General features: G+C 45.2%; 1 protein-coding gene across 1 annotated transcript in view; it reads left to right on the top strand.

The window, feature by feature from the left end:
• Nucleotides 1-3,557: 3,557 nt before the first annotated feature.
• Nucleotides 3,558-26,585, top strand: part of tafa5l (TAFA chemokine like family member 5, like) — a 42,072-nt gene continuing 19,044 nt past the window's right edge. Inside the window, exons 1-2 of the mRNA XM_029834271.1 lie at nucleotides 3,558-3,690; nucleotides 14,853-15,002. Coding sequence (XP_029690131.1) covers nucleotides 3,594-3,690; nucleotides 14,853-15,002 — 247 coding nt within the window. The 5' untranslated portion in view covers nucleotides 3,558-3,593. The remainder of the gene's footprint in view (nucleotides 3,691-14,852; nucleotides 15,003-26,585) is intronic.

Raw genomic sequence — 26,585 nt, 5'->3', positions numbered from 1 at the left:
CACACACACACACAGCTATACTGCAGTTCTCATTTCTGCCCTTGATCATTAAACATACATGCAGCCGCCCGGTGAGCCTGTCACCGAAAATTCTAGCAACTGCAACAATGAAACGGGGAACTTTAACAGGAGGCAGCGAATCCCCCTGTTGGGAGAGCAGGACAATCACTGGCAGACAATCCGGATCTCGACGCAGACCAGGAAGGCTTTTCTGAGGTTCCCACGTGAGCCCCAGCCTCCATTCAGCTGAGCTCAGACCTGTGAACAATACACACTCCACCGATACGTCATGCACCTACAACCGTTTGGCACTTGAGTCACAAGGTTGTGTCAGAGGCATTGGGTGTCACGCTGCCCATACTTTACCTTTATCTGCTTGGGCTCAGCCTGCAATCATTCCCACTTCTCTCCAGACAACAGCCTTCACCCACAAATACACAGGAATGCAGTTGCCGTACTTGTTAACGTTATTATTATTTTACCTTGGGAGATTTTCACCTTGTGTACCACACATAAAGTCCTTCATCCTGGGCCACTGGGCAAAACATCGGCTCTTTCTGTTGCAGCTGGAAATAACTGTTGGATTTCCTCGGCCGTTTACTTGTGTTTGCTCTGGCTTTGATAAGTTGTCATGAAATCTTTATCACGGCATTTGCATTTGTGCACTTTAATATGCAGCTGTTTGGGTGGCCTTCACGGAGGGGGAGGATGGAATGATAATTAAAATAAATAAATAAATGAATTTGTGTCTGATTTTGAGAGAAGCCACGAAATGCTGTGTCAGCGGGTTTACAGATACTAATGATAAATAACACATTTTTAAAGTGGAATGGAGCGCTCTTAGCAAGATTCCAACCCTTACTTTTGTGTATGTGTGTTTATGCAGCGCCATACGTCATACAGTGAGCAACGTCCGCACATTTTGCCCACAAATCCTCCTACAACAAGGCCGAAATAGCATGTTGACAGTTAATTAGCAGTTTGCAGCTCCTACATTGAATAAGCAAGTCATTACGTGCTTATGCAATTAGTCTGTCCTGCTTCGTTTTACCTGCTGGAAATAAAGAGGCGTGCCGACAGCCGACTAAAGCAAACAATCACAACGACAAACGTTGCGTAATGCAGGGTCACAGAACAATTGGGTCAACATTTTTAATAGGACTGGCTGTCTTCTGAATATCTGCACAGGCCCCTTTAAATGCTTTGAACAGCAGCAGCAGAAAGATGGATTTGACTCCTAAATACTCTCTTGTTTTCAGCTAGTTATTATCTTCCTCATGTGTTTGCTAAGAAAAAAAAAATCCCATCATTCTCAGCATGTCTAACACTGACAGCAGAAAGGGGATCGCAAGTGATTCATTCAGTGAAGCGGACAAATACAGGATGGAATTGAAGAAGTTGCAATTTAAGCAGCATAAACTGAGCAGATCGGCATTCGTATTTTAGAAAAACTGGCAGGAGTTACCGCAAATAAAAAGCAGCCTGTTTTGATTGCAAAGTTGCACAGAAGGATATTTAGCAAAGCAGAGTCACTCAAGGAGCGCAGAACACGCTGCACCTGGCAGAAATGTTTCAGAATAAAATCTCCATCTTCGTTTTAAATGAAAGTTTTGGCCGTTTTACAAAACGCGCAGTGTTGTGTGGCTGGCGTTACAATACACAAATGCCCAAAGGCAATTAAAAATAAGTCCCTATATCACTGGTAAATAAATATGATGCATAAAAATCTACTGGCAGCTTTTTCCTCCGCACCAATTGCAGGCTCCAGAATGATTAATTGCACTATAACGCCCGCTTTGACAACTTGAAACATACTTTCCAAGGGTTTAGTGGCACAGCTGTAGACGCGGAAAGGACACAGACCCCTTGTGAAGCAGGCTGCAAATCCACAAACCGGTGCTCTTTGCTGAGTGACTCACTAATATTTTTCATACAGTATATTACACCGATGACGAGACAGGACCTGGCTGGTGCCGATACGTCATCGTAAAAGCCACCGAGTGAAAGGCTGATAGCACAGCAGCACACTGGAGGGACCCCTCCATCTGCCAATAATGTGCACATTCACTCCATTCGCTCCTCATGGAATCAGTGCGTGTGTCTGTGTATGTGCCTGCGTGTGTGCACGCGCGTGCGTGTGTACGTGTGTGCACGTGTGTGTGGAAAAGAGTTACAGTAATGGTCCTCAAGTGGCGAGGGAGTCTTAAATGGTGATCTTTCAGAAGATAGACTGACATCTGCAGGGTTTTATCTCTTTCACACAAAGACTCTCTCTCTCTCTCTCTCACACACACACGCACACACGCACACACACACCCTGAAAGAAGTGTCTCCAACTTTATACCACCGGGGCACTCCACGGGCAACCCTGTCACATTTTCCCAGCATGCCACAGTGCTTGGTATTAACTGGTTTTGGACTGGTTGACACTGTTTATTCCCTGTTTTCCTGAGAGATGAGACAGGACTTCTAAACAAGCATCAGCATCAACATGCAGTTTGGGATCTGAAGCCACAGAACTTGTTTTCTTTTTTCTCTGTCTCTTTTGGGAAGAAATTAGGCCACTGTGTGTGTGCGTGTGTGTGTGTGTGAGGGAGAGGGAGAGGGGGGGGGAAGAGAGAGAGCAGTCTGAAACGGAAACTAAAGGCAACTCCGTGGACTGAAGATGGGAAATCCTCTCCTCCGCTGCCCGCGCGCAAACGAGCACGATAGAGGCGCAACACGCCTGCGTTAAGCACACGCTTGACCGGATGCTTGTCCTGCTGCAGATGGAAAGCCTCCCCGCTGACAATTATTCAGATTCTCCATGAGGGCTCGCACAGGTGACTCTAGCGCGTCTAACTTGGTCGCGCCGCCCTCGTTAACGCGCCCGGAGCGCGTTTTGCATGCGCGGCGTCCGCAGCGCCTCTTCTGACGTGACATTTCGCTGGCGCGTTCGTATGTAGATGACCAAAGTATGGCACATTGGCGCCTTTTACTGACTGCCAGACGCGGATGCTTTGGGAAGCAGGAACCTCTGCGTTTTCTGACAAGTTTTCCGCGCTAATTGGTATGTTTGTCATGTCTGACGGGGACTTGCGCTTTTCTCAGTGAGAGCCCCGCAGATCCGCCGTGCTCGGCGCAGAACTTGGCTGGGAATATTAATAACTGTGCGGGTGAGAGCGGCGTTGACGGTCAGTGGAGGGGCTAAATTTGACATTTTTCTCCCGCGATGACCCAAACTGCGGCGGACTTCCTGCGTTTCCCTCCCAGCTGATCCCTCTCCGCGATCCTCGGCTCCCGAACCCGCAGCTGCGTAAACTTGGCCAAATCTGGTTTGACATTGTAGCCTGCCTGCGTGCGTGTGCCGGCGGCAGCCTGGATATGCGTCTCACCGCAGGGATTTAAAATAATAATAATCATTTTTAAAAAAAATTAAATCAAGGGCGGGGGATTTATTATCAGTCCCTCTACTGTTCTAACCTCAAAATGGATGCCGACGACAGGCTGTGGAGACCCCAGTGGATTAGCGACACTTGCGCCCATCTGCGAGACATCTGAGCAGCTCCACCGTGCAAAGTTTGGATCATCCACAGAGGCTCGAAAGGTGCAAGATGCAGTCTGGAGTGAAGACGCTCTCTGCAGGTGGAGGTGCGTCACTCTGCTGCCTGCTGCTCCTCTGGCTCATCTACTCCCATCTGCTCCGAGAAGGTAAGGACACTTGTCTGCTTATTACTTTGTCAGCAGAGTTGGTCTCCGTTTGTTTTTAGGATTCAGCTGTCAGTGATCCAGAGAGAGAAGAAGAAGAAACGACCCTGTAATCCTTTGTAGCACGTCTCTGCAGAGATGTGTCATGTGCCTCAGCTCATTGTGACCTTGTTGTATGGGTATGTTGTATTTTTGTAGTTCTATCTGTAAAACACAGTATATAATTAGATGTGATAGAGGCAGTGGGACAATTCCACCCTGGCTGTGTGCAGTAATAAGCTGATTTCATTTTAAAGTTGACTTGTGTGTGTCCAAACTACCAAACCTCCCAAATCCGTTGATAATTTAAAATGCTTTGAATTGAGTTTGAAGTTAAAAACCATTTCCTCTTGGTGGAAAAAGAATGGCCTGCTGCCTTCGGGGCTTCATCATTTCACTGGGTTTAGGCTGTATCCATCTACGCTGCTTTGGTCTTGAATAAAACATCCGCTGGGGCAATTACACCTTCACTCCGACACAGAATAGAAAGCAAAAAGATGCTTGCCTGCACTCCATTGGCTGCCGTCCCTGACAAAACATTTCAGACGCGAGTGCTGTCAAAGACCCAAAGAACAGGCTTAAAGCTCTGGAACTTGTTGGGAGATGTTGAACACTGAGTTTACAGATTAGATCTTTTAATCAAGCATTGGCCGGCAGCATAATTACCACTGTGGAGGAGGGATAGTGTCTACTTCAATGGGCTTTGGCAGCTTGCCGGGAACAAAAAGAAGACTGATGTGAAAAACGAACTCCCCCTGCACTGAAATGTTGCTCTCTTTGCCTCAAATTTCCAGCATTTTCTCCCTGAATGCAGCCTCTTACTGCTACCTCGGAACCCTTCCTCACAACCCCGTGTATTATCCGGAGTTGCCGCCACCCTCTCCTTCCCCTCAGCCATTTGTTATTGACTCGTTTTCATCTGGAAATGATCTCATTAGTGTGTTATTGTAGAAAATTGTTCAATCAATCATTGGTAACCTTTGCCTCCCTTTTACATTTGTGGAGAGAAAAATAGATTCTTCTGGGCCTGGCCTGATGATCAAACCCTCCAAGTGTAATCTGAGCTTTGACACGTGTCACTGTGATCTCCAGCTTTTGTTCGGATTTCTTTTTAATCCCCGTTAGTAATCAAGTCTGAAATGGCCACTTTGACCCATCAGTACTGTTGAAAAATGAGATCAGAGTAGCTCAGAGGTCATTTCATTGGCTTGTACCGCTCACATTTAGCAACGCACGTCCCGTTTTATAGCTTCCCCGCCGTCCTCTGGGACCATGAAGGTGGATGTGTGGTTTAACTGGTGGCCAGAGAGGTGAGGACTTGTGGGGAGAGGCGGTCTTTGCCTCCGCCCTCTCCGTATCTCATTTATCACCGCGGATCGGACAGGAAATCAAAGCAAGGCAGCCCTGTCCACGGATGCCATTGGGCCAGCGCCTGCCACGATGAATGGCCTGTCAGCTGCTCTCCAACATGCCAGTTTATTCAACGATAAATTTGGAAACGTCTGGATTTCCTCAGCGGACCGTAGTGCGGCTCAGTGGTGCAGTTAAAGAACAGTGCCCCCCCACTGTCACTGGCGAAGGCTGAGGCCGCTGTGCACATGGGTGTGAAGACATTTTGCACGATGGAGCCTTTTGACCCTTCATTGCAAACATGAAATCGAAGGACAGTTAGCATTTGCTTAACTGACTCCAGAAAAACTCTGAATAAAGAATTCCTTTCAGCATGAATGAAGGAGGCCACCAATCCTCCTGCGGCGTGCAGCGACGAAGCTTTTGTGCATCTCTAAATTGGATTTAATTTGCCTTTGAGTCTTAGAACAGTAGCACAAACTTTGAATCACTGTTCAACAAAGCTTGAACTTCCTGATTAAAACTCAAAATGGGAGTTTGTTTTTTTTTTTTCCTGCTATTTTGAGTGCTTAAAGGTCGGACTGCGGATTTTTGTAAAGCATCTACAGTCGAGACACTTTCGACTAACTAAAAAATTGAACCAAATTCTGAACCAACACATTAGAGGAAGCTCAAACCGCCCTCTCAAATTCTTAATCATTTCGGGCAGCAAACATCCACTGAATCATGTATCAATTTAAATTCCCAGAGAAGTGTGACTGTTGGACTTAGATTAGTAAACTGCCTCAAAAAGTGGCTCCAATTGGATGGAGATATTTCTTTACTGATAAGGAAATTCGAATTTGCATTCTCTTTCCCACCAATGACCCCAAGTGTTTGTGACGTCTCCGTTCTGGAGACATCTGAAGCTGCAGACGCTCACGCTTCATTTGGCTTTGTTGTGACCGGGGAAAAAAGGGACGCACAAGAATTACGTCTGCTGTACGGGCACTTAAAGCAGCGATTTCCTGGGATTATAAATATAAAACGAATAGGTCACTTGGCAGCCGCTGCGTTCGGATCCCGCTGAAGCCAGCCCGAGCCGTGACGGCGGGACAAAACGGACGGGCTTGGGGTTGGACCGCTCAGCCGGTGCAGCAGACAGTGCATGACGTCACCGTGCTGCGTGGCGCAGCCGGTCGACGGGAGTGACGCCACACATTTGAGGAGACACCCCTACGAGCTGCGCCTCCGATGCTATTCCCCTGCGACTTTCCACTCGGCACAGAGCGCCATTGATGGTGGACCCACACAGTCAGCCCTCTCTTTGTGCCGGCGAGTCTGACGTGTCTGCTGGTTCCTGCCTAAAAGAATTAGCGAGCCGCTGTGATTTTATCAGCGCTGATCAATCCTGAAGCTATCTTTGACAAATCAATTCCTGCGTCGGCAACACGGGAGTTGTGACGAACAACAAAGCAGATGGGTATGAAATTCGTTGGCTGGTGTTTCCTTTTATGTCAGGGAGCACGGTTTGTCCGTCCAAGTATAAAACTAATGGTGTAGCAGAGAATTACCCATGTTTTGAAGTGAAAAGCGATGATTGCCAGCCCGGTCGCCTTCAAGCAGCATTAAGCTCGGGGAGGAAGACTCGCTTTGATTGTGACCTTGGTTGTAAATTCCAAGCAAATTATCAAGGCCCTGTTACTGTAGGCGGCCGAGCTGCAAATGAGCATCTTTATGAAAGCAAATGAAAAGATTCTTTACAGCTAAATCAATTTGGCAGCACACAAAGCTCATATTTCATAGCGCTCTGAAGATGAATTCTTTCTATCCTTCAGCTCTGACCTCCCTTGTGGTTGAGTGTAGCGCGCCGCTCGGAGCATTCCGGCATTGTGATTTTCTCCGTGGAAAGCTGCGGGTTTGAATGGACTTCTTCGCTGGCAGAGTGTTGTAAATGATTTGTTCCTTCAGTCGCCCGTCTTCCTCCATTCTCCCCCTTGATGTCATCATCGTGCGTTTCCGAGGGGGCCTCGTTGGGACGTTACAACCTCGGCTCTAAATGTTCATCAGAATGAAATCTGAAGTGAGTCAGCGGAGCTGCGTTCACAGGGCTTATTATACATTGTTTTTGCCCCTAGTCTTTATTTGTCTCGACCAATTGTCTGAGTGTACTCCACATTCGGATATCGCCGCAGTCCAGCCCGGGCTGCGTCACGGCAACTCCGCAAGACATCCGTGGTAAGCCACCTCCATCATCTGTGTGACACGTCGGAGACCAGAGTGGGGCCGGACTCTGCGTCAGGAGAATATATTCTATTTCAAAGCCGCCGTCGGCAATGTCAACCAGAACGCGAGAGGCCGCTAACTCCAGCGCCGTCCTGTGAAGTGAAGTCTGCTGCATCCGTGGCTTTCCGGCAAGAATGGAAACAGTCTAATACCATAAAGACCGCTTCTCTCTCATGGGAATGCCCCCCCCACCACATACACACACGCCACCAAACACACACACACACACACACACCCCCCGCTGTGGCTGCTTGTGAGAACTTTCAATTCTTCATTCCCCTTGGGTGGAGCGGATGCTCGCCACACACCTGACACAGGAGTAAGATTTGGGCAAATGGAGCACATCTTTGATTCATCGGCAAGCAGACCCGCTGTGCCGCCCCCCCCGCCCTTCCCCCGGCTCCTCCTGCGTCCCCGCTGAGTGCTCTTGATTGCACAAATGTCACGCTTGATAAGGTTTTAAACGTCTCCACATGTGAATAAGTACAAGGCGCACCTCGGTGGGGATGGGGAGTCTCACCCGGTTCCACCTGGGCCGCTCCTGTTTACCATCATGCGCGATTCATTCGCAGCAGCCTCACAGTAAATTGCATAGTTTAGCTATCATTATACAGGCCCCCCGACTACTGTAGAGAGGCCATCACTCGCAAAGGTATTGATCGGAATGCTGATGAGCATCCACGGCGCAACGGGGTTCTATTTAAGCTAACGCATTCATATAAAGCACCTCCTGCTTGTTTACACCAGAAGACCATGGTGGTGTCAGGAGGTGTGTAGCATGAGGCCACTCAAACATCTGTCTCACGCTCACCTGACGTCCCCTTACATGCCACATACTGCTCGGAACACGTCAAACACTGTTAAGTTAATGAGATGCACTTGGCCGCGGCCGCCTTCGCCGGCATATGCTCGCTCGCATACAATCGCTGAGTTGTTAATAACAAACCGAAGTGTGAGATCAGCATGGGCATGAAGGGAAGATTAAACCTCAGCGCTGCACTCACAACCAGAGCAGCAGGAGATGCAAAATCCTGGCACGAAGAAAAAAAAAAATCACAGATTATCATCTTGTTTCATGGTTTGAGCGGACCGATCGAGTTTGTTGAGGTGAAACTATCAGCACGTCTGTAACCGTTAGCAAAGTCTCCATTGGACCAGTAACCCCAATCAAACCAGTGGGAGAAAGCGTTAAACGGGGCTGTTAAATGGCTGTTAAACTCATTAAACCCATTAAGCAGTCAAGAAATCAAGATGAGGTGCAATCATCAATCAAGCAAAATCTGGCAGATCCAAACATGCCAATTGTGACACGAGAAGCTCCTAATTTGCGATATAAATTCAGCCATGTCCAAATTGTTCCACCCAATCCTCACAAGTATCATATTTAGAAAAAATGTAAATCATCAGTTCTATTTTGGTGTGAGTCCATCGATGAAAGCAGTCTACCGGCGTGCTAGAGCTATGTGGCGTTAGAAATCCAGATTTTTTATATCTATTTAATATCTGGCATTCTTTGGGTTTTTTTTTTTTGCAAGTTAAGGGTTATATAATAGGTCTCTCTACCACCTTGAGTCAATGTGAATACATTAAATCAGTGTCAGACTCAATTAAATTAGCCCAAACGTAGCTTAAACATAAAGCTTGTGTTTATTCATACTGATTTGTGGGTTCATTATTCAAATATTATGCAAAGAAGCAGTTAAAAAGACATTTGTGTCTCGTTCAATAAATCACGTTATTTATTTTTTTAAAGGTATTTTGTAAAATAAGGATGTTTCCTGGTGACCTACAGTAACTCTATACCTGTCCTATGAAGGTACAGAGGGGAGTTGCTTCATTGGCTGCATTAGAAGTGTGACATCGTATCAAAGCGACATAATAATTACTCTTTTTTCCTGTTTTGCCTGGTTCCCTCAACTCATTCGGCGTTAATGTATTTGCACGCAGCATTCAGTCACGCAACCGATGCTTATTTATGTCATCTGGTACTTCCCATCCCTGGAGTTGACTCAGCTCTCTCTAAAATTGTTCCTACCAAGAAAAGGTTGCTAGATTTCTATAAAACAGTGAAGTATTTTCTTTGGAAAGCGCTGAGAACTCAAGCACGCTACTGAACGATGAGCACTTAGAAGGTCAGCTGAGCTCAGTGGTGTGGTTTTGGACCGGTTTTTTTACATAGTGAATTGAAATGTAACCTTCTTTTCGGTTTAACAGACTAAAATTTTGGCTGGTTCAAAGGGGGCGGGGGAGATCTTTAGTTCACCGTAGCCCATTTGAAGCATTACAAGCTGTTTTTTCCCTCAGACTGTTCATTTCAGCAATCTGATTGGTAACGATCGGCATCAGTCGCGGCCTCAAACAGGATCTGAAAAGAAAAGCGTTGGGATGTAACTGTACCAAGAAGAATCGCGAATGTGCGCTGATAGACTGGGAGCTTGTCACATCCATATTTGATATCTTCAGCCCCCCCTCCCCGCAAATCGATTCTGACTGATTACCTGCACCATTAATATTTATAAAGTCTCACACAATATTTGAGCGCTTCCATAAGAGATGAGCTGAATTCATGTCTGAACTGATGCATGTTAATGTGATTGTCATGCTCTCTCAACAAGTGTCTCTAGTCAGCAGCCTTATTTCCATCCATGTGAATGGCACTTTTATCAAGGCAGGGTGATACAACAGAGAGAAAAAAATTACTGATTTGTTATTGCATGGTGCTGCTGTGGTTAGGACCTGAGTCTGTCTCTCTTTGAGAGAATCGGGTGGATTCAAGGCCTGGGATCTTCCCTTGAACATGAGTAATGGACCCTGCATGTAGCATGAAGTCCCTTAAAGAGCCTCCACTCAAGCCAGCATCGGCCGAGACTTCTTCCCATCTTTTTTCAATGCCAGATGTTATTGCGCCACCTACAGTGGTGGAATGGGAAGGCTTGTTAAATCAACGACAGCCTATTTTAATAAAATTGTTTTCCAATTATTGAGTCGGCTGATATTGGGACTTGTAAATGTCATTTTTGTCTGAATTAATTGGACCAATTAATCTAGTGCAATAAAGAATATTCTGAAATACAGGCACTATGGTTTATTAATTCAAATGACTTTTTTTTTAAGGGTAGCTTTTGGCAGAATTGTTAAAGTTTATGAGTGATGATTTTTTTAATTGTAGAAGACAAATCCTCGTTTGATTTTTTAGGTACTTATTTCAAAGTTTCTGATATAAAGAGAGCATTGAAAGGGAAGATAAGTGAAATTCCATGTATATAAATAGGAATGAGCAGCGAGATTGCTGCACTTTATTGGTAAAGGTTATTATTGGGCTCATTCACTGGGTGTTGCCAAAGTCAGAGCGGTGTGAAATGGTGTGAGCTGAATTAGCTGTAAAACCAAACAGGCAGATGTTGGGCTCCTGCGCTAGTTTCCTGTTGGATCAGAGCCCTGATGAAGAGCGCTGGCCTGCCTCTTCACTGCAGCCGCGTGCGTCCCTGCCTTTGCGTGCCGACCTCTTTGAGCACTTGTGGTGTTTTGATTCGGCAATAATAAGTCGGTCTCTCTGGTCCCCCCCCCCCCCCCGCCCAACACATAATTCCTGACATAGTCCAGAGCCTGGAAGACACGGTGGTGGCGTCCTTCACTCCGTGCACCGGCCGTATGGGCGTTTAATCACTTGAAACTGACACCGGGTCAAGTGTCTGCGTGCCGCTGAGTGGCAGCAACCCCCTGTCACATGAATTAGGTCCTCCACATATGATGGAGCTCTGTCTGTGGAGCTCAAGGCACACCGCCCACCACCACAGGCGCTCATACAACACACCCCCACCCCCTCGCACGCAGCGCTATCTTCCTCCTTCAGGCTTATTGCATGTAGCCCATTCATCTGCTCAGTGTTTAAACATGGCAGAGCGCACTGATAAGTGACGGCACCGCTGTCCTCCGAGCATCCACCATGCATACAGTAGCTCACATCAGCTTAATACAGTGAAGGGTGGCCTGAGGAAAGGGTAACGCGTGTGGGAGGGTCGGCTGCAAGGGCTCCGAGGTAGATTGCGTGCTGCAGTTGTTAGCAGCAGTGATTGCGCCTCCTAACTATCACAAAGTGTCCGAGCAATAATGCCTGGTTAAAACGCAACAATCATTTCAGCATCACAAGTGAGTTCCCCTTCCATGAATCCATAAAATGATATGCACGGTAGCGTTAGGAAAGCTATATTGGAGGCATGGAGCGTATGTGTGTGGGTGCCTTTCTGACTAAAGGAGCTGGAGGGAAGCTCAGAAGAAAAAAATGGCTTTGGATCAACAGCTGGACAAATACCGCAGCAGGGTTTGAAAAGAGATTCAATTGTTTCATGAAAAAGTAGCCAAAGAAGCTAGATTGAAAATGCGACACATTCTAGAGTTACCCGGGGACGATACCATAAATTTAACACTAAGGTAAATCAGGAATTAAACCACACAATCAATGACAAGCAATCAAATTTAGAGCTATATTCAACACTGAAACGGATGGCTAAGGTTAGCCTCCATGACAGGAGAGGTTTTTATATTTATTCCCAACAGTGTTTTCCTGACAATAAGCAAATGATTTGTAAGGATTTTCCACTGCTGTTGTGATAAAAGAAGCAAAAATGTGGCTTGCAATATCAAATCATTACAGATGAAATGAAAAACAGAACCTGTGGTGCAGGATATAATCCTCAGTCTTTTGTGCAGGGCCCCAGCCCACTCAGCCCTGCTGTGCTTCATAATATGTGTTTCTTTCTTGCGTCACCCGGTTGTGCTGAATATTGGACCTTTGAGGGTTCCTGCCTCTTCAAAACTCAGCTTTTCAATGAAAAGCCTGATGAATAAGCAAACTGTCTGTCTGGCAGCACAAAAATAAACTGGAGGAAGATTTTGTTTTAAGTCTTTGCTTCAAACGACTAAGTGGTACTCTGTTGCTAATAGAGCTTTGTAAGATTAATATTGTGCTTCTGGAGGCACCAAATGTGAGGAGGGGGGGGGGGGGGGGGGTGTAGGAGCCATTTCACATAAACTGACAATACTCACTCAGAGGACTTCAGCGCAGAGCTTTCAGGAAGTGGCAGTGTTTATTCAGACTCAAAACGCCTCCAAGGAGGGATGAAACAAAAAAACCAACTAAACTAAAGAAATCCAAAAAAAGACACTCTCTTACGAGGATCAGACAAACAAAGATTGTGATAGTCTCAAAGATTCTCATGACAATGAAGGACAAGCTGGTGATCATGACGAGGGACGCGATACACTGGCACAGGACTGAGGGAGACACAGACTATAAGCACATGGGGGGTAATGGGGGAACAGCTGGAAACAATCAGGAATCAGGGAAGACAATTGGACAGGTGACACATAAGGAAGAGCAAGAGTTAGTTTCAAAATAAAACAGGAAGTCACCAAACCAACATGGAGACGGGACAAAAAAGAGCCAACTTAAGCCACAGGTGTGACAGAAACAACCCTGAGCTCGTTGTTTCGATCAGCTCTAGATGAATCCTGTAGGAATACGGGACGGTTTCTGTAAAGCGCCTAGAGACATTTTTGATTTTAACAGAGAGTATATATAATCAAGGGTGATTTGACTTGACGTGATTTTGATTTGACGGAGCGATGGCAGCTCTGGAGGAGGGAAATCAGACGGTAACATTGGGGCAGTTGCGTGTCTGGCCCATTGTTCCTGGGAGTTGAAAGCAGATCAGAGCTTTGCCGTTTCATCCCTGACCCTTCAGATAAAGCAGCTCTGACTTCTGCCGGCCGCTGTTGCCGAGGCAGGGCTTTTTTCGATGGCGTCTCCTTTTGGCTGCTTTCCATTCTACAAAGTGAAGACGTAGAATAAGAACCGTTTCAAGGTAAAATAAGGAACATCTTTTCTGAGCTCACCTGTTCGATCAGATAAGTTGAGGCATTTATATCGTCTTTCCTAAGAGCTCTGGGATTTCTACGCTCACCTTCAAACTCATGACACCAGTTCCAGGCAGGATACCGTTTATTGACACATCTTTTATGTTCTCCTGTCTTGAAGTTGTTCCTTCAAACACACTGACTCCATTTGTCTAAACTGCTTGCTTGGACAGTTGGTGTAATATTGACACTCCCCAAAGACGCTTCTGCTCAGTCATTATTTATGCCAATTCTGTATCAGAAATAAATCAGGTTTTTGGCTTCACCGCAGGGGAACTTGATAACCGTACATCTCTAGTATGACTCTAGATTGAAGGCAGGCTGGTCCAGAGATCTAACGCTTCAACTGCTGACTGGCTGGAATAATCAATTACTGTTCCCTGGATACCAGCGCATGTTTGCTAAACCCCAGGGTGAAAAATCGGGCCGGTATCAGCTCGGTCCTCTTTCTTTTAAGCGCATAAATAAGGATTCTTAGGATTTTTGGAGAGAAGAGCAGTCTCGAATGTTTCCTCGTTTATAAAATGAGACTTCAGAGGTCTTCTTTCAATCATGTATCGAAGAATGTACTTTAAGGTTTTGATTATCTTTCTAATAAAGTGATCATTTTACATTGGTTTAAAATGCCTTAGCCCTCACAGTAGACGAAGGTACTTGAGTTTAAATTCCTTGAAAATGTAAACTGAAGTGGATGGCGACAAAATAAAACCGATTGAAATCAAACCTCTTCACAACATCCAAAAGGTCCTGCAGAAAATAAGAGCATCACTGGAAAATGTCAAGAGGATCACTGGAAATAAGAAGGTCCGATTACCATCTAAATAAAAACCGCTGAAGTCTGAACAACTTGTTTCACACCGGTGAAGGCGAAACACACGGAGAAGGAAAGAATCCAACTCTTTAGGCATCATCGTCTGTCAAACATGACACGGATGGACACGTACGTATGGCCGCAGATGGAATAGACTGATAATAGGATTGTCGACAGATGTAGCCCGATGGATTCTAAAGTGCAACCATCTATAATCAGCTCACTGTCAGCCACTATGATTGTGCTCACCCCCCCCCCACACACACACACCACAGATGGATAATGAACCAAAAACACACTCACTAATGCTGTTATAACACTGTTGTGCTTGTGACACTCTGTCCAAATACTTTTGATCCCTGAAAATTAACAAAAATAAATGGTTCTAGTTGTGTAAACATCCCAATTTCAAGCTGTCCTTTTTTTTCCTCCCCCTACAAGCTGCGCTTCCATCAAAACCTTTTTTATTTCAAATCCATTTAGTTCAATTGAGATGGAGAATAACAAAATTCGAGTGGTTGTTCATTTAAAGGTGCAATTCAATTCAGCCTCTGATCATTCTTTGTCACATCCGAACCCTTCTGAAATGCTGCATTCATGGCGATAACATTTTTTTTCCAAATGACCGGTATTAAATCTCAGTTCGGGCGCGGTGACGTCCGGCTCGTGCGCAGATTTCTCGGCCCTGTGAATGCCGGTTGGTCGTCGGTGAAAGTGATGTGTTCATTACGGCCTCGTTATGCTAATGCGATGTACTTTGTTCTCCGCTGCTGTGTTCTGGCAGGCCAGCTGGCAGTGGGAACCTGCGAGATAGTGATGCTCAACAGAGACAGCAGCATTCCCAGGCGGACCATTGCTAGGCAGACAGCCCGCTGCGCCTGCAGGAGGGGCCAGATCGCCGGAACCACCCGGGCCAGGCCCGCATGTGTTGACGGTAAGAGCTTGGGGCAGATTTCCAGGTTCGCAAAAAAGACGGCGAAAAAGCAAACATCAGTATTTAAAGGAAGAGGAAAAAACAATCTGATGAGCACTGTGAGACCGCTTATTTCGAAAAGTCTCATTCCATTTCCCAGAACTGGGCCCAGCCTCCCGCGTCCTCCTCATCCTGTAATTTATCGCGAATTGAAAGGCAAAGTTCTGGCTGAGGGTCAGAAATAGTTTCCACATTAATCTTTTGAATCATTAGGCTTCCTAATGATTTGCACACCGCAGCGTTGTGTTTAAAGGTGAATTACTCTCCGAACAGCAAATTAATTACAGTTAATGAGGTTGTTATCAGGCTACAAAGGTATGGTCCCAACATTTATGTTACATAGTTGCGACTGATTGATTTGGCATTTCGTCAAATGTCAAACTGATTTGCTTGTTGCCGATAACGACAGGACTATCATTGGCAGAAGGCACTGTGTGAAACTAAGCTACCACCGAAATTGTTGCGCTTGCACCAATTAGTGATGGTGAAGTTGCATTTAATAGAGCAGCACTTTCAGCCAGCCTTTATTTGTATGCCACTGTTCATACATAGAGTAGCACCAAATGCCTCACAGAGGGTAAAAACAAAGAAATACAATAAACACAGTCCCTCCCACATACGTATATGTGCACAGTGACACACACACACACACACACACAGATCCTCCGGTTACGAGAACAGTTCCTTTCCTCTGAGCCCTGAGCTGCACGTGTTAGCTCGTCTTGTCTTAACAGTGATGTGACACGGAGCGGAGTCAGCTGGGATGAAAAGGACATGGGCGTTAGAGAGGCTACAGAGGTGGGGGGATGGGGGGGTTTCTAATCTCTTGGTGAGAGCTGGTCAACACTGAGGATGTCATGGCCAGATTTTTATTGCTTCTTATTACTTAGAGCCCCAGGACCCTTACTATTTAACGTGAAGCTTTAAAGCTCGTATGGATTTGTAGACGTTAAGTACATTTAATCTATTGTACAGTGTCTCCACTACAGCTAATCTAATACAGGCTTTTAGGTGGGCGTCACTCGGTTTACACGCCAGGATAGACTATACATACAGCGAGGAAAAAAGGTCAAAAACAACTCCATCTGAGCATTTATACTGTTAAAGAATGGATGATTTTATTTTTTAAATTGCTATTTGGTCCTGATGTCATACTGCAGTGATGTTGAAACACCAATCTAGTAATTGCCCCCCTCTGTCCAAGGAGCGGAGAATAAGTTAAAGAAAGGGTTTCTGTAAATAAGGTCTTAACGTAACAAAAGGTTGTAACAGCTCTGTTAACTGGTTTCACTTGTCGTACTACATTAAGCTAAGTGTCTGCAGTCACTACCATTAATCTTAGGCTGCTGTCTGTCTTCTGAATTCTTGGCTTGAAAATCAGGCGATTTTCCCAAAATGCACTGGTTCTTGGAAGGAGGTAGAATTGTCATTACTTACTGTTTGTCTCTTCAGTGCATCCCACAAAACCAGCACTCTGTTCTACAAACATATGTCGATTCTTATCAGTTCTTTTCCTTTAGTTTCACAACTAAATTTTGCAGCAAGCACAAAAAAGCAATTTAGACTCATGAAGAATCTACCCGTGGTTTTTAACGATTTCCCACCGTTACAGTTGAATTGAAGGCTCTTCAGTCATGTGCAAAGAGCTTTTTTTTCCTAACCAAGACGATCTCTCTGAAAGCGTCCCACCAGATTTGATCAGTAGGAATATGAAATATCATTTTTAAAGGCTGCCAAGTAATATGACAGCCAAGATTATAGATCTCATCAAAACTGTTCCAATATTTTTAGCTTGCAAAAATGCAAATATAACGGCTTTTTATCAGTCATATTAGTGCAAATATTTACACACAGACCAGGATGTTGTAAGCTGCTGGCTTGCTACATTAATCTCCAGGCAGAAGGCTTTGGAACAGTCCCGGTGGGAATAAGGCTTGAAAAGGAAGTCAACAAAAATAACAGAGAAATGAACGTAGAAAGGAGGATAAAGCAGTACCTAAAAATAAACCCCGACAATAGAAAGTAATGGCATGCATAATCATTAACTTTGCATTTCTGACACAACCGGAGCATCGTGACAAATCAAACCAGCAAATAAGTGTAATGATAGGTCTGTTTCAAGTCTCACTCCAGTCAACTAGCGTGCTCGCTGCAGCGGCGCGAGTGCTCCTCATTATTTCAGACAGACAAACAAGTGTTTAATGGAGGCTTCAGCATGAAACCATTCGGAGCAGCGTGCTGCCCAAAGGGCGCCGGAGCATCCTGGTCTTAGCAGTTGGGACTCGGCTGCTCTGCCTGGTCCTTCCTGACTGCACCCACCTTTTTTTTCCTGTCTGATTTGTTGTTGTTGCGTGACACGAGGTGTCAGCGTGCATGGCGCGAGTTTATACAAGCATGTCTGATATATTATAGGGCTGTAGTAAATGACAACATGTCATCCATACTCTGATTAATACATCAGTTATTGGCTGTCAGTCCCTTGCTTCATGTCTTGCTTTGTTCTAATTAATTTAATTAATCCTTATAGTTCAGATTTTTAAAAAAAAATCTAAATATAATGAAGTGGTTCTTAGTGCTCCTCCCCTTTTACATTTTTGCATTGCAAGTTTTTTTTTAAGGTATTTCCATTCTATAGTTTGTTGAAGTCTTTAATAAGGAGAAATTATGCAAATGTTAATATTAGCTAGGCTGTTCAAATGATCCCTCAAACCACCTCAGTCCAGTTTTACAAGGTGCACTTCAGGCTACATCAGCCCTGATTCTGCCCGCAGAGCGGGTGACTGTAACCACTGCAACTGTGAGTCAAAGGTCGCTTAGCAACACCATTAATCAAAGTTAAGGTAACAATGTGGGTTTTTTTTTTCATAAGCGAAATTCATCAAAATTAATGTGTTTTTTACAACCCTGATGAACATGAAAAATGACCTCACACATAACCTTTCTTTTACTCCACATTGGGACAACACCCACCCACCAAGCGTTCCGTTCATTAGATTTTGTAGCCAGTTGCGTCCAAAGTCAGGTGCATAGAGATGCGCTCCCTCACAGGAAGGTACATTTATCTCTATTCATGCCCATTTCCCACTGAATGATGCCTAACTGACTCCAGCGCAGCGCCTGCGTGATGCTAGACTGTTCTTACCGCATTTGATGCTTCACAAGAGTTCAGCGGGCGACCATCAGGTATCACGACTGATGCCGTGAAAGACTGTTTGGGATGACATCATCACAGTGACACCGTAACAGCCAGAAATATGTCTCAGTTGTCCTTGGGTAATTTTTATTTTAAGTGGAAAAAAGAATGGAGCTTTGGAGCAGCTGCAGAGGTCACTGTGTAACCCTCAAACACCCGGTGATCAATTTCTCCCATTCTGAATCTTACACACTTTGCCAAATGGGTATTTATCTATTCTATTGAGATGTATTCTTACGCTCTGCTGCTTCTGAAACAAACCAAGTTGCATAAAATGAACTTTTGAGGGACACGATGTTGTTCATCCACTTTAGAGATGAGCTTCTGTACTCTCTGTTATTGGACATCATCCAGACGAGGGCATGATAAAATGGAGAGACTCAGGTCGGCGCAGTCCATCTGCAGTCTTTAATATCACTCATGATATTGTAATACACGCATCAGATGCACCATTACTTCTGTCATGCAACGTCTCGTGCTAGCCTCGGGATATTTAGCCTTGACCCAAGCGCTCGTTTCCGCATTCTGTGTCACGCAAGCACTTTGGTTTTAACTGCCCGCGTATTGCCGCAACATTCAATTGATGCTAGTTAACTTCCAGAGAGCTATGATTACAGCAGTCGGAAATTGATTATTACTGGCTTCCTGCCGCACCACGGCCAAATGCCGCGACAATGGTCATCACATTAAGTGTGACCTGTTGTTTATTTGAGCTTTTGCGCGTTCAGTCGGACGAGCGTCCAGATTGCAGGAGTTAAAGGGATCACGCTGCACGTTCCATTAAAATGTGTCTAATGAGTCTTCAGCGCTGACCTCCAGGCAGAAATCTCACCTAGAGGAGATGCAATTATATGGACTTTTCACGTGACCTCTCCTTGTGAGCACATCGACATATTTACTGACCCCTCTTCGCGCTTTTCTTACATTTCACAGAGGTTTTGGAATTTTCACCTCACTGTTATTAAGTGGTGGAGGTTCAGCTCTCCTCTGGGTTCATCGTGAGCAGTTTATCTCTAATATGCTTCTATACTCCAATACTTCAAAACTCTAAATCATCCTCATTAGCGTAATAAAATCCAAGATGTTTGGGACTACATTGGCACTCTGTACACAACAAACTAATGTACTATAATATGTTAGGTTTGGGTTTTTTCCAGGACCCGAAAGCAGGCAAAACGCAGTGGTAAAAAGTCCAAATACCAAATACTTTATTCAGAAATCAATTTGGTAGTCCTCCTGGACCACAGGGAAGCGCTCCTCCAGTCTTCCTCGGTGCACAGAGAGCTCCAGTCCAGCAGGGCGGCGTGAAGAAATCGAACGAGCAGCGAGAAGCGTATCAACGAGGCGCAAACAACCAATGATGAGGAAACAGGAGCCAGCTCTACCATGGGAAACACCAAAACTCTCCAACACTAGTAGACAGGCACTCCGTCCTTAAATAGGTGGCCTGATGTAGATTGCCGACAGGTGCGCCTACCTGCATCGCCAGCTGTAGCAAATATGGGCTCCTCCACGCCCCCTGCAGGAAGAAACACACAGGACCACAACAACACACCACCTGGAACCCTGGACCCCAACATAATATAGTAATATATTCGCTTGCCTGCTTCAATAGGCTTCAAAACCTGCAGAGAAAAACAGGACTCATTACTGGATGAATCTGGGGAGCCAATAACAACACGATCCAAGTTCAGAAACGTCAAGAAAAAGAGGGTTTAGACTGTCGTCAGTATGGAAACAAAAGTCTGCAAAGAGCAGCGTTGCTGGCACCCTGGAGCCTGAGAATAACTCACAAATATAATGAAAAGTCATTTTTAAAGAAGAGCAAAAAAAAAAAAAGAAAACCCAAACAGCAGTTGTAGTTATTTGTGAAGCTTTTGTTTCATCTGCAGTTCATTAATTCATTCACTCATTTATTTTGCAAGATATTTTCTGCTTCCTATTTTAGGATTTAGCTGCACTCTGACTGTCTAATTAGAGAAAAATGCCAAGGAGAATCTACAAAGTCCTCCGTGCGACGGGTTGTTTGCTAAGTTTGGAGTCTGCATTTGCATGAAAAAGATGTGATGGGAGCGTTATCTTGGAAACTCATGCCTTTTTGGGGGAATGATCAATCGTGCTTTTCTAAAGTGGTGATGCACAGGTGGAGCCATATGACAGACCAAAAAAATGTTTTCTGTTTTCCATATTTATGCTCAGCAAAGGCGGTGAACTACAATCGGGTCTTTTTCTGGGATGTGAAACAGGCGAGGGGTGCTGTGACGACAGCAAACAGGACTTAAAAAAAATCACAGAAGTGGAGCAAAAACAAGGGGCATCTGCCAGAGTGGGCATAAATAAATAACTGGACCTGCCGCCTATATTAGGCAACCCAACTTGTACTAAATAATTCACCTTTCTAAATGGGACAGGGCTGACTTGGCATGGCATTTCCAATTCTGGGCAGCCAAGATCTTAATAAGATTTATGATGCTGCTCTGTCAACAGAGCCTATTGGCCATCACACACGTGGAAAATAGATATTTGTTAAGTAAATTCATTCTTCTTGGAATGATTTGTGATGCGTCCTTGCTGTTTTATTCCTACCTAGTGCATACATACCTTCGGCATCATTTCAACTTTATTTATGCACTGTGTGCTAAAAAGCAACCCATTAAGCATACTGGGAGAGTACCGCTGTCTGTCCTCGTTCCGTAACGCAGCTTCAAAACATTTGCTACAAACTGTAATGGCGCCGAAGCGGCTCTGGAAGAATGGAAGGCAGCAGTGGAAGCACATAAAGAGAAGAGGACAAGCATCTGAAAAGGCAAATTGATAAATTATGCAAGGGTTTGTTTTATTTTTTAAACTGTGCTAATTTAAAGAAAACCACGTTTTTTAATCTAGGTCATGTTGCAATACATAACAGGATAACAAACGGAGCACAAAGTCCTTTGTGCTGAAGGTCAAGGGAGCAATCAAAAGAGTCGGTAAATGCCGAAGGCAGGGTTGTTCTTATTATTACTCTGCTCATATGCTGGTGTTTTGGGGCCGCTCCGCGCCACTCGGTGCATTCAGGGGTAGTCATGTTGCTTTAGAGAAGCAAAACCATTTTGCTTTTGCACATTAAGTCACGCTGCCTCTAATTGATTCACATCAGCGGGAAATGAAACAATGTGGGGAGGGAAGACAACACAAGTGACTGCAGCAGCCTTAAAAGAGACGGGCGGTTACGTTTCTGGTGAGGTGCACGTCGGGTTTAAACACCTCTGGGTAGGATTCTGCAGTTTCCAGGGTAATCTAAAAGCTAAAAAGATGCTCTTGGCCCAAAGCAGGTAAACTCCAGCTGCAGGCTTGTGACTGGATGGTAAGAAGAGGTGAGAATGCATTCAATATTCCCCTCAGAGTTGACTCACCGTGGGGCCGTAAAGGTTTTTGGGAGGACAAGTCTTCAAATCTAACAGCGCAGTAGGGTTTGTTTGATTGATTGACACGGGTGTTAAGCGTTTATTCAGGGATCCGCCACAGAATCTATCCGACCTTTTCAAGCTCTAAACGAAATAAGTGCGTGTTGATCTGTCTGCACATTTGTCTGTTTGTTCATCTGTCACACGCGGCGCCTCCGGAGCCGCTGCTCGGAGTTTTAATGAAACAGACCTGACACTTCTCATATCGAGATTTCCCCACCGCCACGTGCAGTGATTGGCATGTTGATGAACGTGAAGATTGCAAGTCAGCGATGGAACTTTAATAAACACCCTTTCCAGGCCCGCAGGTTTACACTGTATTGTATGCCAATCTTCTTTGTGTGTGTTGTGTGTGCGTGTGTGTTTGTTTGTTTGTTTTCCCTCCTATCTTTTTTCTCTGCTTCCAGCAGCAGCTTTATTTTCCGCGAGCTGAACCCTGCCGATAGTCTTCAGCCCCATCTCTGGCAAACTGTTGTTTGATCTTCGACCATCTCGGCTGCTGAAAGTGTCCATGCAAGACTTGCAGAGATGTAGAAACTCATCTGCAGAGTTCTAATCACCCGCCACCACTAGCGGATTTGAGCTTCCTTCGGCGGTTCCGTGGAAGGAATAAACACTAAAATCCCAGGCTTATCTGTGAGACCCACTGGGAGATTCAAATTCAGCTGGTAGCTTACAATAAACAATTGGTCCATCTTTTTTTTAATCTCTGTTTTTCTTTACTGGTGTTTAAGTTCATTATCCGTAAGCTCCCTCCGAATTGGCTGAGTGGTCCATATAGTAACAGTGGTGTACATCTGTTCAGATTTGTCTGAATCCACTGGTGTACACGAACGTCACAAATGTGCTGTGTTTTATTTGTTAAGTCGTTTTCAGAGACTTATTTCACAGCATTTATACCCTTTTCCATTTGCCTTGTGTCACTGCTGCGAAGGTTTAGCCTGCATACTGTACAGAGGAGGATTATTTGCTTTTTCCTTGCTTGTCTCCCTCCTCTCACGCTAATCTCCGCACCCCCCCCCCCCCGACCCAGCTCCCTCCTGCTCCCCCTCTCTGCCTGGCCTGTCGTTGCCATGCCACCACATCACACTGTTATTGTATGAAGCTCGATGGCCACTGCGATAAGAGTCTGTAGGCTGAAGGGAGACTGTTTATATGCCATCTGCAAACTGCTGTTTTCACACTGGGTGAAAGGATTATTGACTCTAAATGAGCCGAAAAATGCAAATAATGTAGATACACAATTGAGCTGGGTTATTATACTGTATATTTAGCTCAACCACGGAGGGAGAAAGTCGATTCTCTATTTGAAATAAGCTTATGTGATGGCTCTGTTTCAGTCACATCCTGTTGTTCTTTAATTATCTCCGATCCTCCTCATCAACCCTTTTCACTGCAGCGATAGAGACAGTTAAATTGCAAGAATAGGGAAAATACACACAGTTTCATGGATCGTGGCCCAATCAAGTGTAGCAGTAAAACAATTAAATGGAAGACTTTTTGTCTAATTAAACAGTTTTAAAGTCAAGACTTGAGCAGCTGAACACCAATTTCTGATCCACACTGTCCAAAAGGTCTATTTAGTCTAGCAGCCTGGCTCTAACCAGTACACTGGGCCCTACCCTCCCATTATCACCAGTCCATTTAGTCTGTCAGTCCCACTAAAGTGGTGTATTTTACCTCCCTGTCCCATTAAAACCAGCCCAAAACGTCTCACTGTCCAACTCAAATCAATCTACAAAGCTCCAATGTTCCATAATAACCATTCATGTTGGCCTTAATGTCCCAGTATGTCCATTTAATCCAAATCACCTCCCTACATCCAGCTGCCAATATCACATAATGAATTTTAGGATACACATAAATCGAAGACATACATTTTCCAAAGCAGCTGAAAGCACAACGACACCAAACAGACTCTCTCCACCAGCGTGGCGAAATAAACGCTCGGCCTGGTTCTCCTGTCTGCAGCGGACGCGTGCTGTCATCCAGCTGCCAAACACCTGCACTGTCTCCCGTGGCCTGCAGCCTCTCAAGTTGCCTTCAGACACTTGTGCACACGAGCTACATCCAACTCACCTGCAGGACACATTCGCTGACACGTGCGTTGGGGTCAGATTGCTTCTGTTCCACCCGTGTGAGTCGTTCTGTTATATTTTCTTTATATTCTAAAGCAATAATGTCAGGGGTGCTAAACCTTAAAGAGCCAGTAAAATTTAGATACTGAGTTTGTAATGTAGTCAGGTGGCAGGTACCAAAACTTAGGCTAAAGGCCTGAGCGCACCAGCGTCCAGCAGTTTAGGATGCCTAAAAAAGCAGAGGGTCTTTTTTATTTTTTTTTATTTTTTTTAGCATAAGCACAGTGAGATAATCGAGCTGTGGCTGCAGAGGATCCATTTCATAGAATCAACGCTGCTGCCAGCATAAACACGGGGAAAAAAGGATCAAAATCCTATTTTAAAAGTAATCTCACGACAAAAGACATCATTCAGTGAAAACGATGATTAATTTTTCCATTATCACAACTGAGAAGACCAAAATGAAACCTGTTATAATTAAAGCTATGCTCTCTATCTTCTTTTTTCTTTTTTCTTTTTTTTGCTGTGTTATTGTGATGTGCTGAGCTCATTAGTTAATCTTTATTTATTTGGGATCAGAAGAGACGCACTTGAATGTGTGGGATGAATCACAAGTCTTCGTTCGCCTTCACTGTTTTTCGGCATTTCAAAACTGTCACTGAAATCTTTTTTTTTTTTTTGTCTCATCTAACTACATTTTAAATGAGCTGCCTGGGGGCTGGAGTAAAAATTCCATGTTATCTTTTGCATCCAAAGAAGCCTAATTTCATCAGAATAACAGTGGGTCTGGGTCAGGACGGCCGCGTATCTGCTTGTTTCTGATCCTGGTCTGGCCGCGCTCCGCTTTGCTGGGTAGGGCGTGGGGAGAGGGGGGACAGATGGCCTCACGTTTGATCCAGTTGGAGGTCCAGAGCTGTACCGCAGCAGGGTCCCTGGCAACTGTCAAGCCAGGCCTAATGTCCACTGTCCCCCAGGCGGAGCGTAGTCGCGGCGATGGCAGCAGAAAGCAAACCCCCCAGTGAGGCGCTGCAGCCGAGTGCGTCCACGTCACGTCTTCAAATGCGTCGCCGGCGTGGACGGAATCTGCTGCTTCAACCTGAAACGGATACACGATAAGAAAATGAATGAAGACGTCCCAGATATTTGCACCCGTTTTATGAGCCAATTAGAAGCTTCTCTGCTTATCGGGCTGAAACGGAGCGCATTCCGCCACTTTCAGAGAGCCCCAGCTTCAAATCTGCCGTCGACGTGCGCGTAGGCGGCTCTGTCACATAATCATTTTTAATGCCTGCAGTTGTGTGTGTGCGTTTGAGTGTTATGCAGGCGTGCTTGATAGATGCAGAAGATATGAAGTCAAACTGCAGCAGTCATTTTCCTGGCATGTGGCCGCAGATAAAATGATCACAATGGCGTTCTAATTCCAGGCAGTGCCGCGCGGCAGTAACGTCCACAGCTTGTGGCACTGGGGAACAACAAGATGTCATCGCAGATCAAGTCACAGTCTCGTGCGTGGCATTAAGAAGAATAGCAACAAGGGCAAGCACCGATGCATTCTTTCTAAGTAAACGAGGTGAATCTGGCCCGGCTGGGCTGACACCACCCCGTGGTTAGTCAGCACTCCCGCTGACTCTGCCGACTCGGCGTTTATTCAACGCCCTGGAAATTGAGTTTCGCCGGCCCCCGTAATGTACTCCACAGTGCATCTGCAGCCGACTGATAAATCTACGTGTTGTTGCGCCTGACGGACGGCTGCTGAAATGAAAATTCACCACGGCACACTGCTGTGTCAGGGAGAAGGTCACTTTTGATTTTTCCCTGCTCGTTGGGGAATCTCCGCGCCGAGCGAACGCGAAATGAACTTATTGTTTCAGATTGAAGCCGCGCAGCTATAGTATATTCTTAAGCTTGTTTGGGTCAATGAGCTGATTGATTTCTTGAGAGAGCCGTCCTACCTCCGCTGTCTGGAAACACTGAGGCCAGATGTGTCAACAATATATGCTATTTGCTGAGAGAGAATGGCTTTTTTATCTACAGAATGGTAATTGTGTAAGAGTGTGTGGGTACATACAGTACGTGAGGGAGCTCTCCAGCCAGCTTGATAAACACAACTCGATGACAAAGCAGCGGCAAGAGTCCGACGGTGTAAAGGCAAATTTCAGACAGTTAACAAGGCCCAGGAACGCCATACAGCAAAATGTCAGCAGGCCTCACTTCCCACACTTCCGTCCCTCACCCTCCCACAGACATACAGCGAACTGTGCTCCCTCTCTTTCAATTTACCCCCTTTTCACAATGTGGCGCCCAGGGGGTTACAGGTAGGCAGGAGCAGCAGCCCCGGCCAGGTCCTCAGAGAGCTGATAACCTTTCAGTGTTGCTTTAGCGCCCTGTGTAAAGAACAATCAGCGCTTATCAGCATCGACTCCAGGCGAATGCTAATTCAATGTCATACAGACAGTCTGCACAGGGACAGAGCGGCGCTCGCTTGTCGTGTGACAGCCGGGTGTCTGAAAGAAGGTTGTGTTTTTAATATTATTATAACTCTAATCTCTACTCTGTATAATCTTTAAACAGAAATTTGGCAGATTCATTTTTATTTCTGCATTAAGGCCCTATTTCACTGTGGTGCGTCTGTGGATATAATACAATAGTGTACTATTGTACATCCGGGTGCAAACATGACTCAAAACTAACATATTAGGTTTTAACAACCCAGATGAATCAAAGGTGTCAGATGTATCCAACCCATAGGTTAGGATTATGTAGCCGGGGATCAAACCTACAACCTTGTTGTGAGGCAACAGTGCCAGTAAGCTTTGTCGAAACGTAT

Source organism: Takifugu rubripes, chromosome 3, assembly GCF_901000725.2.
Source record: "Takifugu rubripes chromosome 3, fTakRub1.2, whole genome shotgun sequence".
In the NCBI taxonomy this organism is placed as follows: domain Eukaryota; kingdom Metazoa; phylum Chordata; class Actinopteri; order Tetraodontiformes; family Tetraodontidae; genus Takifugu; species Takifugu rubripes.
This window is presented reverse-complemented; position numbering and strand designations above follow the sequence as displayed.